Source organism: Heterodontus francisci, chromosome 11, assembly GCF_036365525.1.
Source record: "Heterodontus francisci isolate sHetFra1 chromosome 11, sHetFra1.hap1, whole genome shotgun sequence".
Classification (NCBI taxonomy): Eukaryota; Metazoa; Chordata; class Chondrichthyes; order Heterodontiformes; family Heterodontidae; genus Heterodontus; species Heterodontus francisci.
Genome location: NC_090381.1, coordinates 42,763,442 through 42,783,836, shown reverse-complemented (window position 1 = coordinate 42,783,836; position 20,395 = coordinate 42,763,442). Strand labels below are relative to the sequence as shown.

Here is a 20,395-nt window from a genome sequence, read left to right as displayed (position 1 = left end):
GCTCCACAAACATCCCCATCCTCAATGATGGGGAAGACCAGCACATCAGCACAAAAGGCCAGGTTGAAGCATTTGCAACCGTATTCAGCCAGAAATGCTGAGTGGATGATCCATCTAGGCCTCCTCCTAAGGTCCCCACCATCACAGATGTCAGTCTTCAAATTCGATTCACTCCATGTGATATCAAGAAACAACTGAAGGCACTGGATACAGCAAAGGCAATGGGCCCTGACAACATCCCAGCAATAGTGCTCAAGACTTGTGCTCCAGAACTAGCCACGTCCCTAGCCAAGCTGTTTCAGTACAGCTACAACACTGACATCTACCTGATAATGTGGAAAATTGCCCAGGTATGCCCAGTCCATAAAAAAAAAGACAAATCCAACCTGGCTAATTATTGCCCCATCTGCCTCCTCTCCATCAGCAAAGTGATGGAAGGTGTCGTCGATAGTGCGAATAAGCAGCGCTTTCACAGCAACAACCTGCTTACCGATGGTCAGTTTGGGTTCCACCAGGGCCACTCGACTCGATATCATTATCGCCTTGGTCCAAACATGGACAAAAAGAGGTGAGATGAAAAAGTGACTGCCCTTGACACCAAGGCACATGACTGAGCATGGGACATAGGCACCCCTGCAAAATTGAAGTCAATGGGAATCAGGAGAAAAACTCTCCACTGGATGCAGTCAAAACTAGCATGAAGGAAGATGGTTGTGGTTGTTGGAGGCCAATCATCTCAGCCCCAGGACATCGCTGCCGAATTTCCCCAGGGTAGTGTCCTAGGCCCAACCATCTTCAACTCTGATGCTTCAACTCTGCAACATGAGGTCAGAAGTGGGGATATTTGCTGATGATTTCACAGTGTTCAGTATCATTCACAATTCAGATACTGAAGCAGTCCATGTCCACATGCAGCAAAACATTCAGACTTGGGCTAAGTGCCAAGTAACATTTGTGCCATACAAGTGTCAGGCAATGACCATCTCGAACAAGAGAGAATCTAACCATTTCCCCTGACATTCATTAGCATTACCATCATCAAATCCCCCACCATCAACATCCTGGGGCTTACCTTTGACCAGAAACTTAACTGGACCAGCCACATGCATACTGCGGCTACAAGAGCAGGTCAGAGGCTGGGAGTTCTGCAACGAGTAACTCACCTCCTAACCCACAAAAGCCTGTCCACCATCTACAAGGCACAAGTCAGGAGTGATGGAATACTCTCCACTTGCCTGGATGGGTGCAGCTCCAATAACACTCAAGAAGCTCGACACCATCCAGGACAAAAGCAGCCCGCTTGATTGGCACCCCATCCACCACCTTCAATATTCACTCCCTTGATCACCCCCGCACAGTGACAGCAGTGTGTACCATATACAAGGTGCACTGCAGCAAGCTGCCAAACTTCCTTCAATGGCACCATCCAAACCCACGCTCTCTCCCACCTAGAAGGACAAGGACATCAGATGCATGGGAAAACCACCACCTGTAAATTGCCCAAGACACACACCATCCTGACTTGAAACTATATTCGCCATTCTGTCACGGTCACTGGATCAAAACCCTAGAGTGTGGCACTGTGGCGCAGTGGTTAGCACTGCAGCCTCACAGCTCCAGGGACCCGGGTTCAATTCTGGGTACTGCCTGTGCGGAGTTTGCAAGTTCTCCCTGTGACCGCGTGGGTTTTCGCCGGGTGCTCCAGTTTCCTCCCACCGCCAAAGACTTGCAGGTGATAAGTAAATTGGCCATTGTAAATGGCCCCTAGTGTAGGTAGGTGGTAGGGAATATGGGGTTAGTATAAATGGGTGGTTGTTGGTCGGCACAGACTCAGTGGGCCGAAGAGCCTGTTTCAGTGCTGTATCTCCAAATAAATAAAATAAAACTCCCTCCTTAACAGCACTGTAGGTGTACCTACACCAAATGGACTGCTGCAGTTCATGAGGGTAGCTCACCACCACATTCTCAATGGGCAATTAGTAATGGGCAACAAACCATGAAAGAATTTTCAAAAACTTGCCTCCCAATAAGTTCCATTCACGTTCAAAAAAGAGAAAAACTAAGTTATTTTTACAGCTGTCAATACAATCATCAATCTCTAGCTCAGAAAGATAACACATTTGATGATGTCAAAAGGACTTCCCACCCATGCCTGATCAATTTTCCTTCCTTTCTGGAGCAACAAGTGAAAACTGAGAGCATAAGCTCCAAGAAAATCTTAGGTCAGATGCCATTCAAGAATAGGATTTAAACTCAGGAGTCCAAGACAAGACTTGGTTTGCCCTCCTTTTTCTCATTCATTATGACAGATGGAACACTTAACTCAGGCATCCAACAAGCACTCCCAGGTCAACTAGAGCACATCTTGTTGCAAAGTGAAGCGCTCTCCCCTCAGCCCCAACTATCAGCATACTGCACCAGTGTGACATATTTTCCATTTCCAACACCAGCCACTCTATTGGCCTCTGAGTGAAACTGCCAATTAGTGACTCCTGTAACCTTGTGCAAGCCTCCAAGATCTCTGCGCTGCTCCAATCATGGCCACTTGCACATTCCCGACTTTCATCACTCCACCACTGTCAAAAGCATCATTAGCCCTGCAATTCCCTCCCCAAATTTCCCCACCTCGCGACCTTCCTCTCATCCTTTAAGATGCTCGTAAAAGCTTTCTCTTTGACCAAGCTTTTTGTTACCTGCCCCAATATCTCCTTACCTGGCTCAGTGTCAAATTTTGTTTGATAATGCTCCTGTGAAGCAGTTTGGGATGTTTTACTGTATCAAATCCAAGTTGCAGCTGTTGAATTTGGGACATTTTTATGCCATACCCAGTAATTTAACTATTGGAGACTGTCCAAATTAATTCCACACAAGACCTAAAAGGAGTTCTGATGAAAGGTCACTGACCTGAAACGTTAACCCTGCTTCTCTCTCCACAGATGCTGCCAGACCTGCTGAGTATTTCCAGCACTTTTTGTTTTTATTTCAGATTTCCAGCATCTGCAGTATTTTGCTTTTATCCACACAAGACCTTTTAGGTGGGGCACCTAGGCTGTTGAAAATCTTCTGTCAAACAGCGTCTGATGCAGAAACTTACTACCATGAATCAATGTAAATTTTCTGCCTCGCCAGAAAGTCTTTAACCAATGGATTTTTCAGTTGACAAATTTCAGTTGTCTAAGCTTTTCATCATTCTTGCCCTCTGTAAGCTGTTTGCCACCAAATACCTTTTACAACAATGGTCAGGCCTCAAATCTAACTCAGTACTCTGGGTCAATGGCACTCTAGAAGGAGGCAATAACTGTGATAAAAGTATTTGGTGTTTCTTAATAAGCCAATGTCATTCTTAAGTGAACTTGAGATTGAGAGAGACAAAGAGCAGCCACATTTACTTCCTACAAAGTTTATAATAATTCTTTTCAATTACAGAATAGAAAGTGATATTAACAGTCAGAATACAAAATGCTGTAAGATTCTGTTGCAATATTGTGTTTTTGTTTAGAAGCACCAGCATTCACGTATGCAGACTGGGATACCACCCATACACTTAAATACTTCAAAACATTTGAAGTTTTGCTCATCTGGCTACTGTTCAAGTTCACTCAGTTTTTTGAATGCAAATAAGTTTTGAGGATGGTTTAGCTTTCATCAACCTCTAGTTTTATTCTCATCAGCATTCCAAATATTTGAACCAGATCTCTGCCCTCCATTTCAAAAAAAATATAAAAGCAGCCTGTCGCCACCATTCAATACATCTTAACTTTGAAATTTTACTGACATTTAGTACTTATTGCAGTGAAAGATCTTGGTGCTTTTCTACTCCCACCCTCCGGCATTCACGTCATATATTGCCAGTTAAGGTACAGAATAGTCTGATTCAGGGGAAATGCCTCTGTCTATTACACCAACTGAACCAGCAGGCATTTCCCAAATTAGCCACTGAAGTCTCCATGTGAGCTTTTCAAATTAGTGCCAATCCGTGAGTAGATTTGTCCATACACCTGAGCAGGGCTACATGGGAGCTATGTGGTGGGAGAGCACTATTAGTTGTGCAAGCAAAAACTAATAATGAACATCTAGTTAAGATCATCACCTGCTGGCTAAGAAACTGGATGAAACTGCCTCCACAATTGGACTTCTGCTAGGCAGGACAAGCCAAGTAAAGGATCTTGGCAATGTCTAAAAATCCTATTTAGTTACTGTGCAAGAGGAAGATTCCTCATAGTAAGGCACATTGGGTGCGTTTCTACTGTCTAAGCCATAAATTCCTACATTGGAAGCTACTTAACTTCATGGTTTCCATTAAAATCAATAGAAATGAATCAGTGTTTAAAATGTTAGACACAAAGACTTGAACTTGTGATCCATGTACTACGAAGTCAGCTCAATGGGAGCTAACAAATTGCAAACCAATAAAATGTAAATACAAGACAATGTCATCAATATGATCACAAATACCCACCCTGGAGTTATCTTGTTGAAATTCACAATGACACCACTGTCTTATTAATATTTTACACATTAAACCAAAACTTCAAATGCAAAGTAAATGATCATTTGGGAGCTGTCACATAAAATTTGGAAAGAAGCACAAAAATACTTTACTTTTATTATTGTTTTGGCAAGAACAGGCGTGACAACCACTACATTGCTATTTCTGGGTAGAAAAGCATCTCTAGGAGCTATGAAAATTTAACATAAACGTGGTTCTACATTCGCAAGATGTTCTACAGTTGCAGTATTTACAGCACTGTAACTGGAAATTTGCTTATGCAACTTAAGTATGACAATGTAGATAATGTTTATGTCAGTATGCTGGAATCTGCTGATATGTAACCTTGGGCATTAGAATAAAAAGAACAAGTTCAAAGTAGACTCAAATTCTGGGAGGAATCTTTAAGAAAAAGGTTAGTCACTGCCACGTTACAGTATTCCAATCAGCAAGCAACTCATTCAGTGTTTGAACACTACCAGTCTGAGAAAAATACACTAAACACAGAACAAAGGTTGTAACTTTGAGCTTAAAAGAAATTCATATCCACAGGAATCATACTGCCCACAAAGTATTTTATTGCCTATAAAAGATTTTACGGTGATTCATCATTTTTAATATGGCCATGTCATTTCCTCTGTAAATCCAACATGCAAAGTATTTGAGCAATTGGAGCTGTAGCATTGATAAGTACACAAAGTACATATATAACCAACAGCATTTAACTAACAATGCTAACTTTAGATAAAGCAAACAAGTAATCTGAAATCCTGTAACTTGTGAATTTATCTAAATGATTCAATACTTTTCCAGCTGGTTTCAGACACCATCAGGTACTGAAGGGACACTTGGACAAAAACTGAATTGGTATACAAAATATAATGATAAAAGCAACAATTCCATCTTTTAATTTAAAAAAAGAATGTTTCTCAGGGTGATGTGATAATGTTGCCCCTTTCTATAAACTCGACTGCCTGCAAGGACCACAATATGGTTTTGGCAGATTGATTTGAAACTCAGTCTCCAGTAATCATATGATAATTTCCTCCAATCACATGCTTATATCACCCAAAGTCTGCCAGAAGCCACTACTGACCAACAACTTGCTCCGACAGGTTCCTTCACCACTTGAAAAACTCAAGCCTTTGTGATTTTTTAAATTTTATTCGTTTTTACCAATTTTATTGAATATTGCACAGCTTAATCACATTTCCTTTGTATTTCTAATCATTTTTCAATCTAAATTCAGCTTCCTAAGCCATTCTATCCTCTGACAAGTGGAGTTTCATTCAGTTTTGTGTTCAAATTTACTGAAATCTAGACATTTTATTCAGCTGGAGTATTTTGCTGGAGTAAGCCTCGGGCTTAGTGATAGAATTCCCTCCTCTGAGTCAGAAGGTGATGGGTTTGGTTCCCACTCTAGACAGCCTCAGCAAGCAGAACAAAGAATTATAGTCCATTGGACCTGCCGCTCAACATGACCAGACAGCCTTGCTCGAAAGTTAGCTAAAACAAACACTTGCTGGACTTGAAGAGAAATGAGCTGCCAGGTGATAAATATGACAGGGTCCGTCCTCACAGCTTGCTGCGTCTGCATATGTATGAACTGCCCAAGACACACAAAAGTGATGTCCCTCTACACTCTATCTTATCTATGACCAGTTCTGCATATGAATTGGCCAAATGGTTGAGCGAATTGTTACAACCAGTTTTGAGCAAGTTCTCCACATACACGGTGAAGGATTCCTTCACATTTGTGAAGACCATACAGGACTTGTATATCGATAGCAATGCTGTGTCCATGTGCTCATTTGACATCGCTAGCCTATTCACCAATGTACCACTTAAGGAAGCAATAGATATTTGCGCTTCAGCTCTATGTCACGCTGCCATTACATGAATCAGTATTCATTGAGCTTATGAACTCGGCAACTCACGCAGTTTTAACACCACCATGTTTGCCCAAATAGATGGTGTTGCCATGGGATCCCCTCCAGGTGCAGCTCTCGTAAACATATTTGTTGAGTTCCGTAAGAAGCGTGTCTTTGAGGGAATGATACCTAACCTCCTACCTCTTGCATATTTCCGATATGTAGAGGATACGTTTGCTATATTTGAATCCACAGCTGCATGCAATAATTTCCTTACACCTCTTAATGGGCTCCATCCTGCTCTCAAATTCACCTTTCAAATGCAGCAGTCAAATGAGATCCCTTTCCTAGACGTTCTAGTTGAGAAATCTGCGAAAGGGTTCTCGATCACGGTCTACCGCAAAACTACCTGCACTGGTCAATACACGCATTGGGATTCTTACAGTTCCACGTGGCCTTATCAGCAACCTCGTAAATAGGGCGCGAGCCATTTGCTCACCATGCAAGCTTGATGCTGAAATAGGGTGAATCAAAGACATCCTGCCTAAGAATGGCCACCTTGCATGGATCATTTCTCGTTGTACATCACGCAAACTTATGAACGGGCCTAAGGCCGTAATTTTCGGCCCTGAAAAGTGCCCAGTCTACCTCAAGTTACCTTGGAAGAGTAATGTATACTAGAAATTTGAGCAACAGGTAAAGCCAACTGTTTCACGCTGCTACTATGCAGTAGCAACATGTGTGGTGTTCGCCACTAACAGGATGCTGCTGTTAAGCCAAAAAGATGTCCTGCCTATCACACAAATGAGTAATGTGATGTATGCATTTCAATGCCAGTGTGATGCTAGGTATACAGGCCATACGTCCCAAAGACTGGTGGATCATATCAAACATGTCCCTTCTGCTGTTCACAACAGGCAAGGTACGGGCTGTACCCAACCAGCCCCTGCTTACAAAACTCAAAACGCAGTTTCGAACACTAGATGTGATTCCACGATTGGACAACATTTGCTAAATAATGCTCAGTGTGCTAAGAATTACGCTGACAACCAATTTAAGATTGTCAGTCGGGCTTGCAGTGTGGCACATCTGTGCGTACTGGAAGCTACATATATTAATACAGAGGGCCCTGTTCTTTGCAGACAGAAAGAACATGTACAAACATTGCATCTGTTTCAGCTAAACAAAATAAGTGACAGCCATCTGCTGGTTCATTCCTCAGGTCACTGCCTTGACCAGAGTCAAGCTGCCTGGTTTAAATTTCAAACAAATCTTGGCAATTAATAGGCAGTCACCGTAAACTGGTGCATTCTCCATGCCAATACCTCAACCAGAGTTCACTTGCCAACCAATCAACACTCTCTTCTCATATAGTATAAGTTGTTACTTTTCCTTACATTGGTTATTCTGGAGGATTGTCCTGTAGACGAAAGACGAAAAGCTTCGACAACATGTCTCTATTTTCAGCAATACTCAAATTACAGTCTGTGAATACTAGGCTGAAATTCAGAGGGCAACTCGCATCCCATGGAAGTGTTGGACCCATTCATCATCGCCCTGGTGAGGAGATCACAGCTCTAACCTCAACATTGGGTTGTTTCAGCCTGTTCCTGCGCCATTGATCTTATTTCTTCCTATCTTGACTATCTTTTCTCGCCTGGACCAGTCTCTTCCCACCACTTCTGATGCCTTACGTCATTTTGACAATTCCCAGTTTCCTGGCCCTAACCGCCTCCTCTTCACAATGGACGTCCAATCTCTCTCAACCTCCATTCCCCACCAAGACGGTTTGTGGGCTCTCTGCTTCTCCCTTGAACAGAGGCCCAACCAGTCCCCATCCACCACCACCCTCCTCCGCTTGGTTGAACAACTTCTCCTTCAACTCCACTCACTTCCTTCAAGTAAAAGGTGTTGCTGTGGGTACCTGCATGGGTCCTAGTTATGCCTTGTCTTTTTGTGCAATATTCCTTGTTCCAATCCTACGCAGGCCTCTCCCCCAACTCATTTTCCGGTACATTGATGACTGTATCGGTGCTGTTGCCAGCTCCCACCCCGAACTGGAAACCTTTATCAACTTTGCTTCCAATTTCCATCTTTCTCTCACCTTTACATGGCCTATCTCTGACACAGCCCTGCCTTTCCTCGACTTCTCTGTCTCCATCTCTGGGGATAGACTGTCCACCGATATTCATTATAAGCCCACTGACTCCCACAGCTACCTCAACTCCAGTTCTTCACACCCTGCCTCCTGTAAGGACTCCATTCCATTCTCCCAGTTTCTCCATCTGACGCACCTGCTCTGATGATGCAACCTTCCACAGTAGCGCCTCTGATACGTCTTCCTTTTTACCCAACCGAGGATTCCCCCCACTGCCTTGAATCGTGTTCAGCCCACTTCCTGCACTTCTGCCCTCACGCCTTCCCCTCTCTCCCAGAACAGTGATAGGGTTCCCCTTATCCTCACTTTCCACCCCACCAGCCTCCACATCCAGAGGATCATCCTCCGCCATTTCCTCCACCTCCAGTGTGATGCCACCACCAAATGCATCTTCCGCTCCCCTCCAGTCAGTATTCCGAAGGGATCATTCCCTCCGTGACACTTTGGTCCACTCCTCCATTACCCCCGACACCTTGTCCCCTTCCCACGCAATCGCAGGAGGTGTAATACCTGCCCTTTCACCTCCTCACTATCCAAGGCCCCCAAACATTTTCAGGTGAAGCAGCAATTTATTTGTACTACTTTCAATTTAGTATACTGTATTCGCTGCTCACAATGCGGTCTTCTCTACAATGGGGAGACCAAACAGAGATTGGATGATCACTTTGCTGAACATCTCTGCTCAGTCCAAAAGCATGACCCCGAGCTTCCAGTTGCTTGCCATTTCAACACTCCCCCCTGCTCTCATGCTAACATTTGTGTCTTTGGCCTGCTCCAATGCTCCAGTGAACATCAATGCAAGCTCGAGGAGCAGCACCTGATCTTTCGATTCGGCACTCTACAGCCTTGCGGACTGAACATTGAGTTCAATAACTTCAGAGCATGGCTGGCCTTTCTTTAATATTTTATTTTTTAACCATGTGCCTGCTTTTCATGTAGTCAGAGCTGCTCATTATTCCACTATTAACACTCTCTCTGAACTAATGCTTTGTCTTTCACCACAAGCATTAACACACGCTTTGCCTTTGTCTCAGGATAGCTTTGTTATTTAATCTGCCTCTGCCCTACCAAATACCTTCCCCTTTGTTCTCTTACCTCACTCCCCTCCACTTCACTTGCTTAAACCCTAATTCTTTTCTAACCTTTGCCAGTTCTGATGAAAGGTCACAGACCTGAAACATTAACTTTGCCTCTCTCTCCACTAATGCTGCCAGACCTGCTGAGTATTTCCAGCACTTTTTGTTTTGTTTCAGATTTCCAACATCTGCAGTATTTTGCTTTTATTATGGTGTGTTGCCTCCCTGGTGCCAGAATCAAAGATGTCACTGAGCAGCTGCAGAGCATTCTGAAGGGGGAGGGTGAACAGCAGCAGTCGTGGTCCACATCGGAACCAACGACATAGGTAGAAAGAGGAATGTGGTCCTGCAGTCAGAATTTAGGGAGCTAGGTAAGAAATTAGCAAGCAGGACCGCAACAGTAGTCATATCAGGATTACTTCCAGTGCCACACACAAGTGAATTTAGAAATAAAAGGGTAAGATAGATGAATGTGGGGCTGAAAAGATGGTGTAGGAGGGAGGGCTTTAGATTCCTGGGACATTGGGACCGGCGCTGGGGAAGATGGGACCTATGCAGGCCGGACAGGTTGCACCTGAACTGAGCCGGGACCGAGTTCCTTGCAGGATGTTTTGCTAGTGCTAATGGGGAGGCTTTATACTAGTTTGGCAGGGGGATGGGGACCTGAAGGCAGACTCAGTTCGAACAAAATCAGAAATGAAAATGGAAGGCAGAAAATTAATGGGTGAGTCTGGAAGACAGAGGAAAGGAGGGTTAGAAAATTTAAAAAGAGAGTTTGTGATTGCTCAAGGGTATCCATTTCAATGCAAGGAGTATAGCAAATAAAGCAGATGAGTTGAGGGCACAGATAGATACGTGACACTATGATATCATAGCTATTATAGAAACATGGCTTAAGCAGGGACAGGAATGGCAGCTCAACATTCCTGGTTACAGGGTTTTCAGACACAAAAGGGAGGGGGAGTGGCAATTTTGGTCAAAGAAACTATTACAACTGTGAGGAGGGATGATATGTTGGAAGGTTCATCAAATGAGGATATATGGATTGAACTAAGGAACAAAAAGGGGCAATCACACTGCTGGGAGTGTATTATAGACCCCCAAATAGTCAGAGGGAGATAGAAGAGCAGATTTGTAGCTAAATCTCTGAGAAATGCAAGAATAGGACAGTAATAGTAGGGGATTTTAACTACCCCAATATTAACTGGGATAGTTTTAGTGTGAAAGGATTTGAGGGAGCAAAATTCTTGAGGTGCATTCAGGAGAATTTTTTGGCCAGTATGTAGCAAGTCCAACAAGAGAGGGCGCAGTTTTAGTCTTAGTTTTAGGAAATGAAGCTGGGCAAGTGGAAGGAGTGGCAGTGGGAGAGCATTTTGGTGGTAGTGATCATAATTCAGTCAGTTTTAATATAATTGTGGAAAAGGACAGAGATAGAACAGGAGTTAGAGTTCTCAATTGGGGCAAGGCCAATTTTACTAAACTGGAGTGATTTAGCAAAAGTGGACTGGAAACAGTTACTTGAAGGTACATCAGTATCAGAGCAGTGGGAGGCATTCAAAGGGGAGATTCAAAGGGTTCAGAGTAAACATGTTTCCACAGAGAAAAAGGGTAAGACGGCCAAATCTAGAGCCCCATGGATATCAAGGAGCTTGGCGGGTAACAGAAGGCAGAAAAAGAAAGCTCATGTCCGACACAGAGAGCTCAATACTACAGAAAGCCGAGAGGAATATAGAAAGTGGAGGGGTGAAATAAAAAAGGAAATTAAGAAAGCAAAGTGTGGGCATGATAGAATATTGGCAAGCAAAATCAAGGTGAATTCACAGCTGTTTTATCAATACATTAAGGGTAAGAGGATAACTAAGGAGAGAGTAGGGCCCAGAAAAGACCAAAAAGGTGACCTATGTATAGGGGCGGAAGATGTTGGTATTGTTCTTAATGAATACTTTGCGTCTCTCTGCACAAAGGAGGGGAAAGATGTAGATATTGCAGTTTACGAGGAGTGTAATGTATTGGATGTGATAAACATAGAGAGAGGGGAAGTATTAATAGGTTTAGCGTCCTTGATAAATCAGCAGGGCCAGATGAAATGTACCCCAGACTGTTTAAAGGGAGAGGAAATAGTGGAAGGTCTGACCATCATTTTCTAGTCCTCACTGGATACAGGTGTGGTGCCGTAGGCTTACAGAACTGCTAATGTTGTACTTCTGTTTAAAAAGGCAGCGAGGGATAGACAGAATAATTACAGGCCAGTCAGTCTAACCTCAGTAGTGGGCAAATCATTGGAATCTATTCTGAGACACAGGATAAACTGTCATTTAGAAAGGCACAGGTTAATCAACGATAGTCAGCATGGATATATTAAGATCTTGTTTGATCTAATTATTGAAGTATCAAACAAGACTGATGAAGGTAGCGCAGTTGATGTGGTCTACATGGATTTTAGCAAGGCTTAACAGTTTCCCACCAATCATAGCACAAAACTGGTCCTCAAAGTACATCAGTAAAATATCAAAGAATCATGTGAAAACAATGTAAATTGAATGGCTCACATATGTAAGTTTGTCTTAAAATCAGAAGTTTTACTCAGGGAGGCCACAGCATGGCTGGTGTAGCAAGTGAAAAAATGTTGCATGGGAGTGTTCTTATAAGGGTGAAACTTGGGCACAACATTGGAGCCGAGTAGATGAAATTTTACTCTGCGCCTCACCAAGTACCTTCTCCGGGAGTGCTGGATAAGGATATTGGGTTCCTGAAATGATAACAGACCCAGCAGACAAATTCACTTAATCTGTAGTTTTGTAAATGTATATTTGGAAAAACATAATTATTTTAAATAGTCAGAGCCTAAATCAGCCTTTTATGCCTGCTGCAATGCATAATTACCTTACTGCAACTAACAGCACCTGCCCCCTAGCTTTAACCAATTCTTTTGGGCCTCCTTATCTCGAGAGACAATGGATACGCGCCTGGAGGTGGTCAGTGGTTTGTGAAGCAGCGCCTGGAGTGGCTATAAAGGCCAATTCTGGAGTGACAGGCTCTTCCACAGGTGCTGCAGAGAAATTTGTTTGTTGGGGCTGTTGCACAGTTGGCTCTCCCCTTGCGCCTCTGTCTTTTTTCCTGCCAACTACTAAGTCTCTTCGACTCGCCACAATTTAGCCCTGTCTTTATGGCTGCCCGCCAGCTCTGGCGAATGCTGGCAACTGACTCCCACGACTTGTGATCAATGTCACACGATTTCATGTCACGTTTGCAGACGTCTTTATAACGGAGACATGGACGGCCGGTGGGTCTGATACCAGTGGCAAGCTCGCTGTACAATGTGTCTTTGGGGATCCTGCCATCTTCCATGCGGCTCACATGGCCAAGCCATCTCAAGCGCCGCTGACTCAGTAGTGTGTATAAGCTGGGGGTGTTGGCCGCTTCAAGGACTTCTGTGTTGGAGATATAGTCCTGCCCAATACTAACAGTTAAACATCCCAAATCATGATTGCACTGAGAAACTGCCCCACTGGTCAATCGTGCACAGGGATTATTTCCAAAAAAAATAGTACTTGGGGTAAAAACATGAAAAACAAATTCCATTGACGAGCTGGGAAATCAAAATAGAAAATATCAAAAGAAATGTAAGTCATTTCATTTGTAAATGTTAGTAAGTCTCATTTCTTTTCAGTTGGCCATTTTTATCAATTTCTTTACTGCAGACATTTTCTAAAAATACCTCCGATATTCTTTTAAATAAGGTAGTTTACATACTGATTGAGGTGCATTACTCATATTTCAACCCTATTAAGAGCGAGTAATGTAAAGTTGCCCAGATAACTTCCTTGAAGTTTATTTTTCTATTCCTACCAGGCATGCAGTTGTTACACTTCCTGTCAAAACTGATGGAGAGGGAAAAGAAATAACTTGTTCAAAAAAATGTTCATTCAAATCTAACTTTCCCAATGATGTTGGATGGCAGTTCACAAGGTTACATCAGCAATAACTGGACTTTGAAGTAATGAAAAGTGGGAAATGGAGAGATACCTGCAGCCACGACAAACTTTACAAAGAAAGAAGATTTATTGTAAGAGGTGATAATGTCAGAGAGATTTGAGAAAAGATGAAACAGATGAGAAATGCTTGACACAAAAGATAGATTTGTGTAACTGAACAGAAATCATATTAGCAGATTAAAAATGTTAGAGATAGAACAGGATATAGTAGGAGACTACAAGGACTAACTGCAATGTGTGACGGAAGTATTGGAGACATATTTCAAACAATCCAAGACATGCAGAAAATATCTCAGAAGAGCGAAAATGAAACCCCTGACAATTTGGTACACAAGAACAGAAGTAGGACATTTAGCTCCGAGCCTGTTCTCCCATTCAATGAGATCATGGCTGATCTATGTCCTTATTCCGTATACCTGCCTTTACCCCATATCCTTTAATATCTTTGATTAACAAAAATCACCCAATCGCAGATTTAAAGTTAACAATTGGTCTAGCAGCAACTGCCATTTGCGGAAGATTGTTCCAAACTTCTACCACACTTTACATATAAAAGTGTCTCCCAATTAAAAGAGAAACTACTCAGTCAGCCACTACAATAAAAAGGCTGAGCTTATGAAATAGTTTAAGAAGTTGCTGAAGAATATCTCACCGTTAAAGAAATCTGCATGGACTGCTTTTTCATTAGCTGCAAGATCCATTAGAAGTCCTGAACTTCCTCCCGCCTGAAAAATAAACAAAACTGAAGTTATTTAAAGACATTTTATGGGGTTCAAGGTCTGTCAATCATTAGATCTACTTAGAAAAATAGCAAAGCCTAGCTTCTCCCAGTGAGTTACAAATAAAGAGTAAATAAAGATGGGCCACAGAACCAAATAACTTCACATTAAATCCTGGACTTCTGCTGAATTAGTTGATCTGAACTGTGGCAGTAATGTGGAAGCTCTAAATGAACTAAGGAAGAAAAAAAAAATCAGCCATGGTTTCTCTTCCCGATTCCTGCTGGAAAGTACACTTGTGGGCATTGGGCAAGGACAGGATTGGCTAGGCTGTGTTGTGCCCATGATCAACCTGTCAACGCTCCCTCTCTAGACTCTCATGAAGAATGCCCATTTCAGCAATGTACTGGACTGCTGAATGTAGGGTCATATGCCTTACGGCAAGGGAGAACATTAATAAAAGGTCAAAATATAATATTCAAATGCAGAGGCAATGCACAATAGCTGGAACTTTACTTTCCAACACAGTTTCCCGACTTTGCTATTGAAATCAGACACTGAATAGTGCAAGCACTTGAAAGGAGAAACAAAATGGAGTTTACACTGAATTCACCCATATTCTGATAGCAGTTTTCACCTGGAAACAGACTACCTACCTATTTGGTCAGTTGCAGCAAGGAAAAAAAAATACAAAATAACTTCTGACAATCCACAAGTGTGGGGAAGTCTATGAAACACCTTACTCCAAAAACCTGAACTCCCTTCCTAACAGCACTGTGGGTGTACCTACACCACATAGACTGCAGCAGTTCAAGGTGGCAGCTCGCCACACCTTGTCAAGGGCAATTAGGAATCTGCAATAAATGCTGATCTTGCCAGTGACACTCACATCTCACGAAAGAATAAAAAAACACCAACTTGTATTTTTATAGTGCTTGTAATGTAACAAAATGTCTTAAGGTGCTTCACAGGAGTGTTATACAGCCAAATTCGACACCGATCCACATAAGGAGATATATGGGCAGATGACCAAAAGCTTGGTCAAGGAGGTAGGTTTTAAGGGGCATCTTAAAAGGAGGAAAGAGGGGTTGGGGGGGTGGGGGGCAGTGGAAAGATGTGTAGGGAGGATATTCCAGAGCTTAGGGCCTTGGCAGCTGAAGGCATGGCGACCAAATAGATGGTAAGGGGATGAATTCACCATTCACCAATCACAATTGGATTGTGTACAAGTGAGTCAGACCTAATGCCTTTCACATATGTATGATTCCTGACCATTATTTTGTTAAATTTTTCAACTTCAGTGGATAAACAAGAGCCCCAAATGTTGGTCTTGCATATATGGTACAGAAATACCCTGTGAATGAGAATGAAGACAAGCGTAGTACCAATAACAAATGACTTTACATACCAAGAAAGAAGAAAGTTTACGAATATCAAAAGATATCAGGCAAGGTTTTGTGCCAGCATCTAAACTGCAAAACTTTCGGCAGAAAAAAGGAGTGCAAATAATGAAAGTTCCATTCCAACAGGAACAGGAATAGACCATTCAGACCCTCAAGCCTATTCCATTAGATCATGGCTGATCAGCTCTCAATGTCATTTATCCATATTTGGTCCATATCCCTTGATACTCTGCCAAAAACTATCAATCTCAGATTTGAAAATTCCAATTGACCCAGCATCCACAGCCTTTTGAGGGACAGTTCCAGATTTCCACTACCCTTTCCTTTTTCCTAAGTGGCCTACCTCTAAGATTCTGCCCCCATGTTCTCAATTCCCCACCAGAGGAAATAGTTTTTCTTTATGTAGTCTATCATTTCAAACACCTCAATTCGATCACCCCTCAACCTTCTAAACATAAGGGAATACAAGCCAAGTTTAAGCAACCTGGCTTCAATTTAATCCTTTAAGCTCTTATCATTCTTCACTATATCTTCGCCAACCCCTGCATCCTACCCAGTGCCCAGAACTGACACAGAGCTTCAGATGAGGTCCAACCCAAGCTCTGTACAACTGAAACATAACCCTTCCCCTTGGACTTAGATCTACCTCACCAGTACCTCGCTTGACCCCCTCCACTACTTCCAATTTGTCACGCTCTTGTCTGACATCCAGTATTGGATGAGCAGATATTTCCTCAAACTCAATACTGGGAAGATCAAAGCCAATGTCTTCGATCCCCACCACATCCCCACTAATTGCTAGCCACTGACTCCATCACTCTCCTCACCAACTGTCTGAATCAGTTTGCAACCTTGACCATCTATTTGGCCCTGAGATGAGCTTCCAACCCCATATCCATTCCATCAGCGAGAGCACCTACTTCCACCCCTGGAACATCACCGCCTCCACCCAGCCTCAGCTCATCTCCTTTATTACTTCCAGACTTGCCTACTGCAATGTTCTCCTAGCTGGCCACCTATGTTCCACCCTCCTTAAACTCATCCAAAACTCTGCTACCAGTCTCTTAACTTGCACCAAGTCTCATTCACTCATCACCCATGTGCTCACTGACCTACATTGGCTTCCGGTCCAGTAATGTCTTGATTTTAAAATTCACCTCACTTTCAAATTCCTCCATGACCTTACCCATTGCTATCTCTGTAATCTCCACCAGCTCTGCAACCCTTCAAGGTCTCTGCACTCCTCAAATTCTGGCATCTTAAGTGCCCCACATTTTAATTGCTCTACCATTGATGCCTGCCTTCACTGCCAAGGCCCGAAGCTCTAGAATTTCCTCCTGAAATCTCACCACCTCTCCCTTTCTGTAAACTGCACCTTAAACCTACCTCATTTCTCCAAGTCGTGGGTGTCAAATTTTGATCGATAACATTAAAGGCACTGTATAAATGCAAGTTGTTGTTTGTTGCTTCCCCTCACACACTCCTCCTCACTTACCACCGCCGCCCCCGGGCTGCCAACACACACACAACAACTAGGTCTGGGGCTCTGTCTTCACCCACCCCCCTCCAACTCTTCACCCCACCTCCCCAAAGTTCCTGAGACTCTGCCCTCCCTCCCCCAGCTTCTGGGACCATGCCTGGGGCTCTGCCCTTCATCCACCCCTTTTCTCTCCACTTCACATACACCAGGCCTGGGGCTCGTCCCTACCCCCCACACCCCGGGCCTAGGGCTCTGCCCGTCCCCTTCCCCGGGCCTGGGGCTCTGCCCGTCCCCTTCCCCGGGCTCTGCCCGTCCCCTTCCCCGGCCTCTGCCCTACCTCCTCACTCCCGGCACCGGGCCTGGGGCTCTGTCCTCTCCCCCCGGGCCCGGCCCATTTCCATGTTTGACGCGGCCTCCCTCCCCACAAACCTCGTCCAAATCCACGTACGGCCCCGCGCCCTCGGGGAACATCTCGTCCACCGCCGGCTTCATTGTAACTGGAATTTTCTGTCCCAGACCGCCGCCCGTTTACGAGCCCGAACTCCAAATCAGACGGAACTTCCGGTGTCCGCCACTCGTGTTGGTCCGCTGGAACCTGGATCCCCGGATAAAAGGGCCGCCGATAAAATCATGGGCTCAGCCGCAAAACTCCACCTGATGGGAACGGCAGGATGTTCCAGGGGTTGGTTTATTTACGGATGCAGCTATCTACATATATGCATATAGACATGGATATGTCACTGTATATTATATACATCGAGGGATACTTAGTGATATTATTTTTGTGTAAATGTGATTACTTAGCAGCAACACATAAAATATTTTTCGCTAATAACGAAGTGCAAATCCAAACACATTGCAATCGGTGAATTTTGTTAAGCAAAGAAAATAATAAAAATAATTAAACCTGTAAAAACAGTAGATGTTTACAACCCATGTCACTCTTGTGTATTAAAATGTAACGTCAAATACTTCCATATTGCTGCTTCAGATTTTGATAATACTTAGCAACAATGTCAATCAAGCAAGACCATGCAGACTCAGTTCAATATAATTGTAAATATTTTCTAAAGTATATCATTCAGTGTCAAATTGTGAGAGTGAGAGCCAGTGGCCAGTTCATCTCACCACAAGTAGCTGCCTCAAAAGTAAGTGCACTTGGGGAGCCAGAAACTTTTGAGCTATCTTATATTTCAACATGTCTCATTGTTTAAATTTCACATTAACTTCAAAAATCTTTTTGAGTAATGACAGCCAGATGTAAGACCTACGCAGGGATTCAAATGAAGATTTACAAAGTATGACCGCTAATGGGGAAAATTATAGTTTCATCAATAGATTAATACAAGTCCTGTGGCTACAATTTCCACACACCATTTGATTACACATTCTTTTCTGTGACATCCTAGAATAAGGTAAGTCTGCTAATCCAACAGAGAAATTCTTCCTCCCCTAATAACATGTAAGCATGTTCATTAATCTGAAAAGCCGACGGGACATCAGAAGTAGGAGTACTCGCTCACAATGCAGGTAAGTCTGGATATACTGGGGTTCAACTCTGCATACTGAAAGGGGGGTGGAGGATGGGATTATCAGGGTCTCAACTCTGTATACTGGAAGGGAGGTGGGACAGGGGATAGTATCACAGGGGGCAGAAGTACATAATGAAAGGCAGGTGGAAGGGGGGATGGTAAACGGGGGGTGGGGGGGGGGGCACATCTGCAGACGTGTAGGGAGCCACTGTGTTTCCGCGCTCTAAAGGTTGTCCGCTCTGCCGTTGATTGCCTCAGTCAGTGAAGGAGCAATTTTTGTGATAGAGATATTTCACCCTATATGCATTTTCCCATTTCTCATCAGCATCCATATGTGCTGCAGACAAAACTAACAGGCAGTTGCAACCCACGTAGAGGCCCCTAGTCGTGAGCAGCAGCATCCATGGGGAGCTCGCCACTACAGATCACTGCGCATCTACAGGTCCCACAATGCATACCTGCAGATGTCAGAGCGACAGTGTCAGAGGCAACTGTGGATGTCAAGAGAGGCAGTAACACATCTCTGTGCCCTACTCAACAGTGACCTGCAGCTGATGGGCTTCAGTGGACATCCTATGCCTGTGGCCCTCAAAGTGACAGTGGCTGTTAATTTTTACGCCTCTGCATCATTTCAGGGGCCCACCGGAGACCTTTGTGGGGTCACACAGACAGCAGTGCGCCGCTGCATCAGGGAGGTCACCGATGCCCTGTACCAGAGGGCCGGTGACTATGGCCGCTTCACGACAGACCCTGAAAGCCAGGCCCAGAGGGCCACCGGTTTCAGCTCCATTGAGCATTCCCACAGGTGCAAGGGGTCATAGATTGCACCCATGTGGCCTTCAAGGCTCCTACTGGACAACCAGCTGAATATGTAAACCGTAAGGGCTTCCACTCAATCAACAAACAGCTAGTATGTGATCACCAGAAACGCTTCTTGCAAATCTGTGCCCTGCTTTCCAGGCAGCTGCCATGACACCTTCATCCTGTGCCAGTCCCAGCTGCCATTGCTGTTCACTGAACTGGCTCAGATGGAGGGGTGGCTTCTTGGAGACAGGGGCTACCCCTTTGCAGACATGGCTCCTGACACCTGTGAGACACCCCACTACTGCTGCAGAGGAGAGATACAATGCCAGCCACAGAGCTACAAGTGCCACCATTGAGCAGGCGATAGGCATACTGAAAATGTGCTTCCACTGCCTGGATAAATTGGGTGGTGCCCTGCAGTACAAGCCGGAAAGGGTAACTCGCATCATTGCTGTCTGTTGTGCTCTGCACAACTATACACTCAATACAGGGGAGGCCTTGCAGGATGAGGGCAGATGTGAGCAGGACTCATCCTCGGACAATGACGACTTACAGCAGGAAATGTGCATGGGGGGACAGAGAGCATCCAAGCGCCGCATGCAGGGCAAGCAGCGAGCAATTGATGCAAGCATCACCTCATTGATGAAAGGTTCTCCATGCCATAGGACCCACCGTGGGCTCTGCAAGCCACACAGCACCCTCGTTCACCTGTGGTGCAGCAGTCCACATCTGCAACATCTTTGCGTCCACCATTACTGGCAACAGCATAATGAGCTGTTGTCAATGTTACTGCATCCGTGGAGACGCACATGAGTAATACTGGCATGGCAATGATCTTATTCCATACATTAGCAGTTCTGAAAGGCCA

General features: G+C 44.1%; 1 protein-coding gene across 2 annotated transcripts in view; it reads right to left on the bottom strand.

The window, feature by feature from the left end:
* cops9 (COP9 signalosome subunit 9) overlaps positions 1–17,801 on the bottom strand; it is a 35,475-nt gene extending 17,674 nt beyond the window's left edge. Inside the window, exons 1-2 of one of the 2 annotated variants that reach the window (XM_068042043.1) lie at positions 17,621–17,801; positions 14,242–14,314 (exon numbers count right to left, since the gene is read on the bottom strand). In XM_068042043.1, the coding sequence (XP_067898144.1) occupies positions 14,242–14,314; positions 17,621–17,683 (136 nt within the window). In that variant the 5' untranslated portion in view covers positions 17,684–17,801. The remainder of the gene's footprint in view (positions 1–14,241; positions 14,315–17,620) is intronic. The other variant, XM_068042042.1, reaches the window with a different exon arrangement.
* Between the last annotated feature and the right edge of the window lie 2,594 nt (positions 17,802–20,395).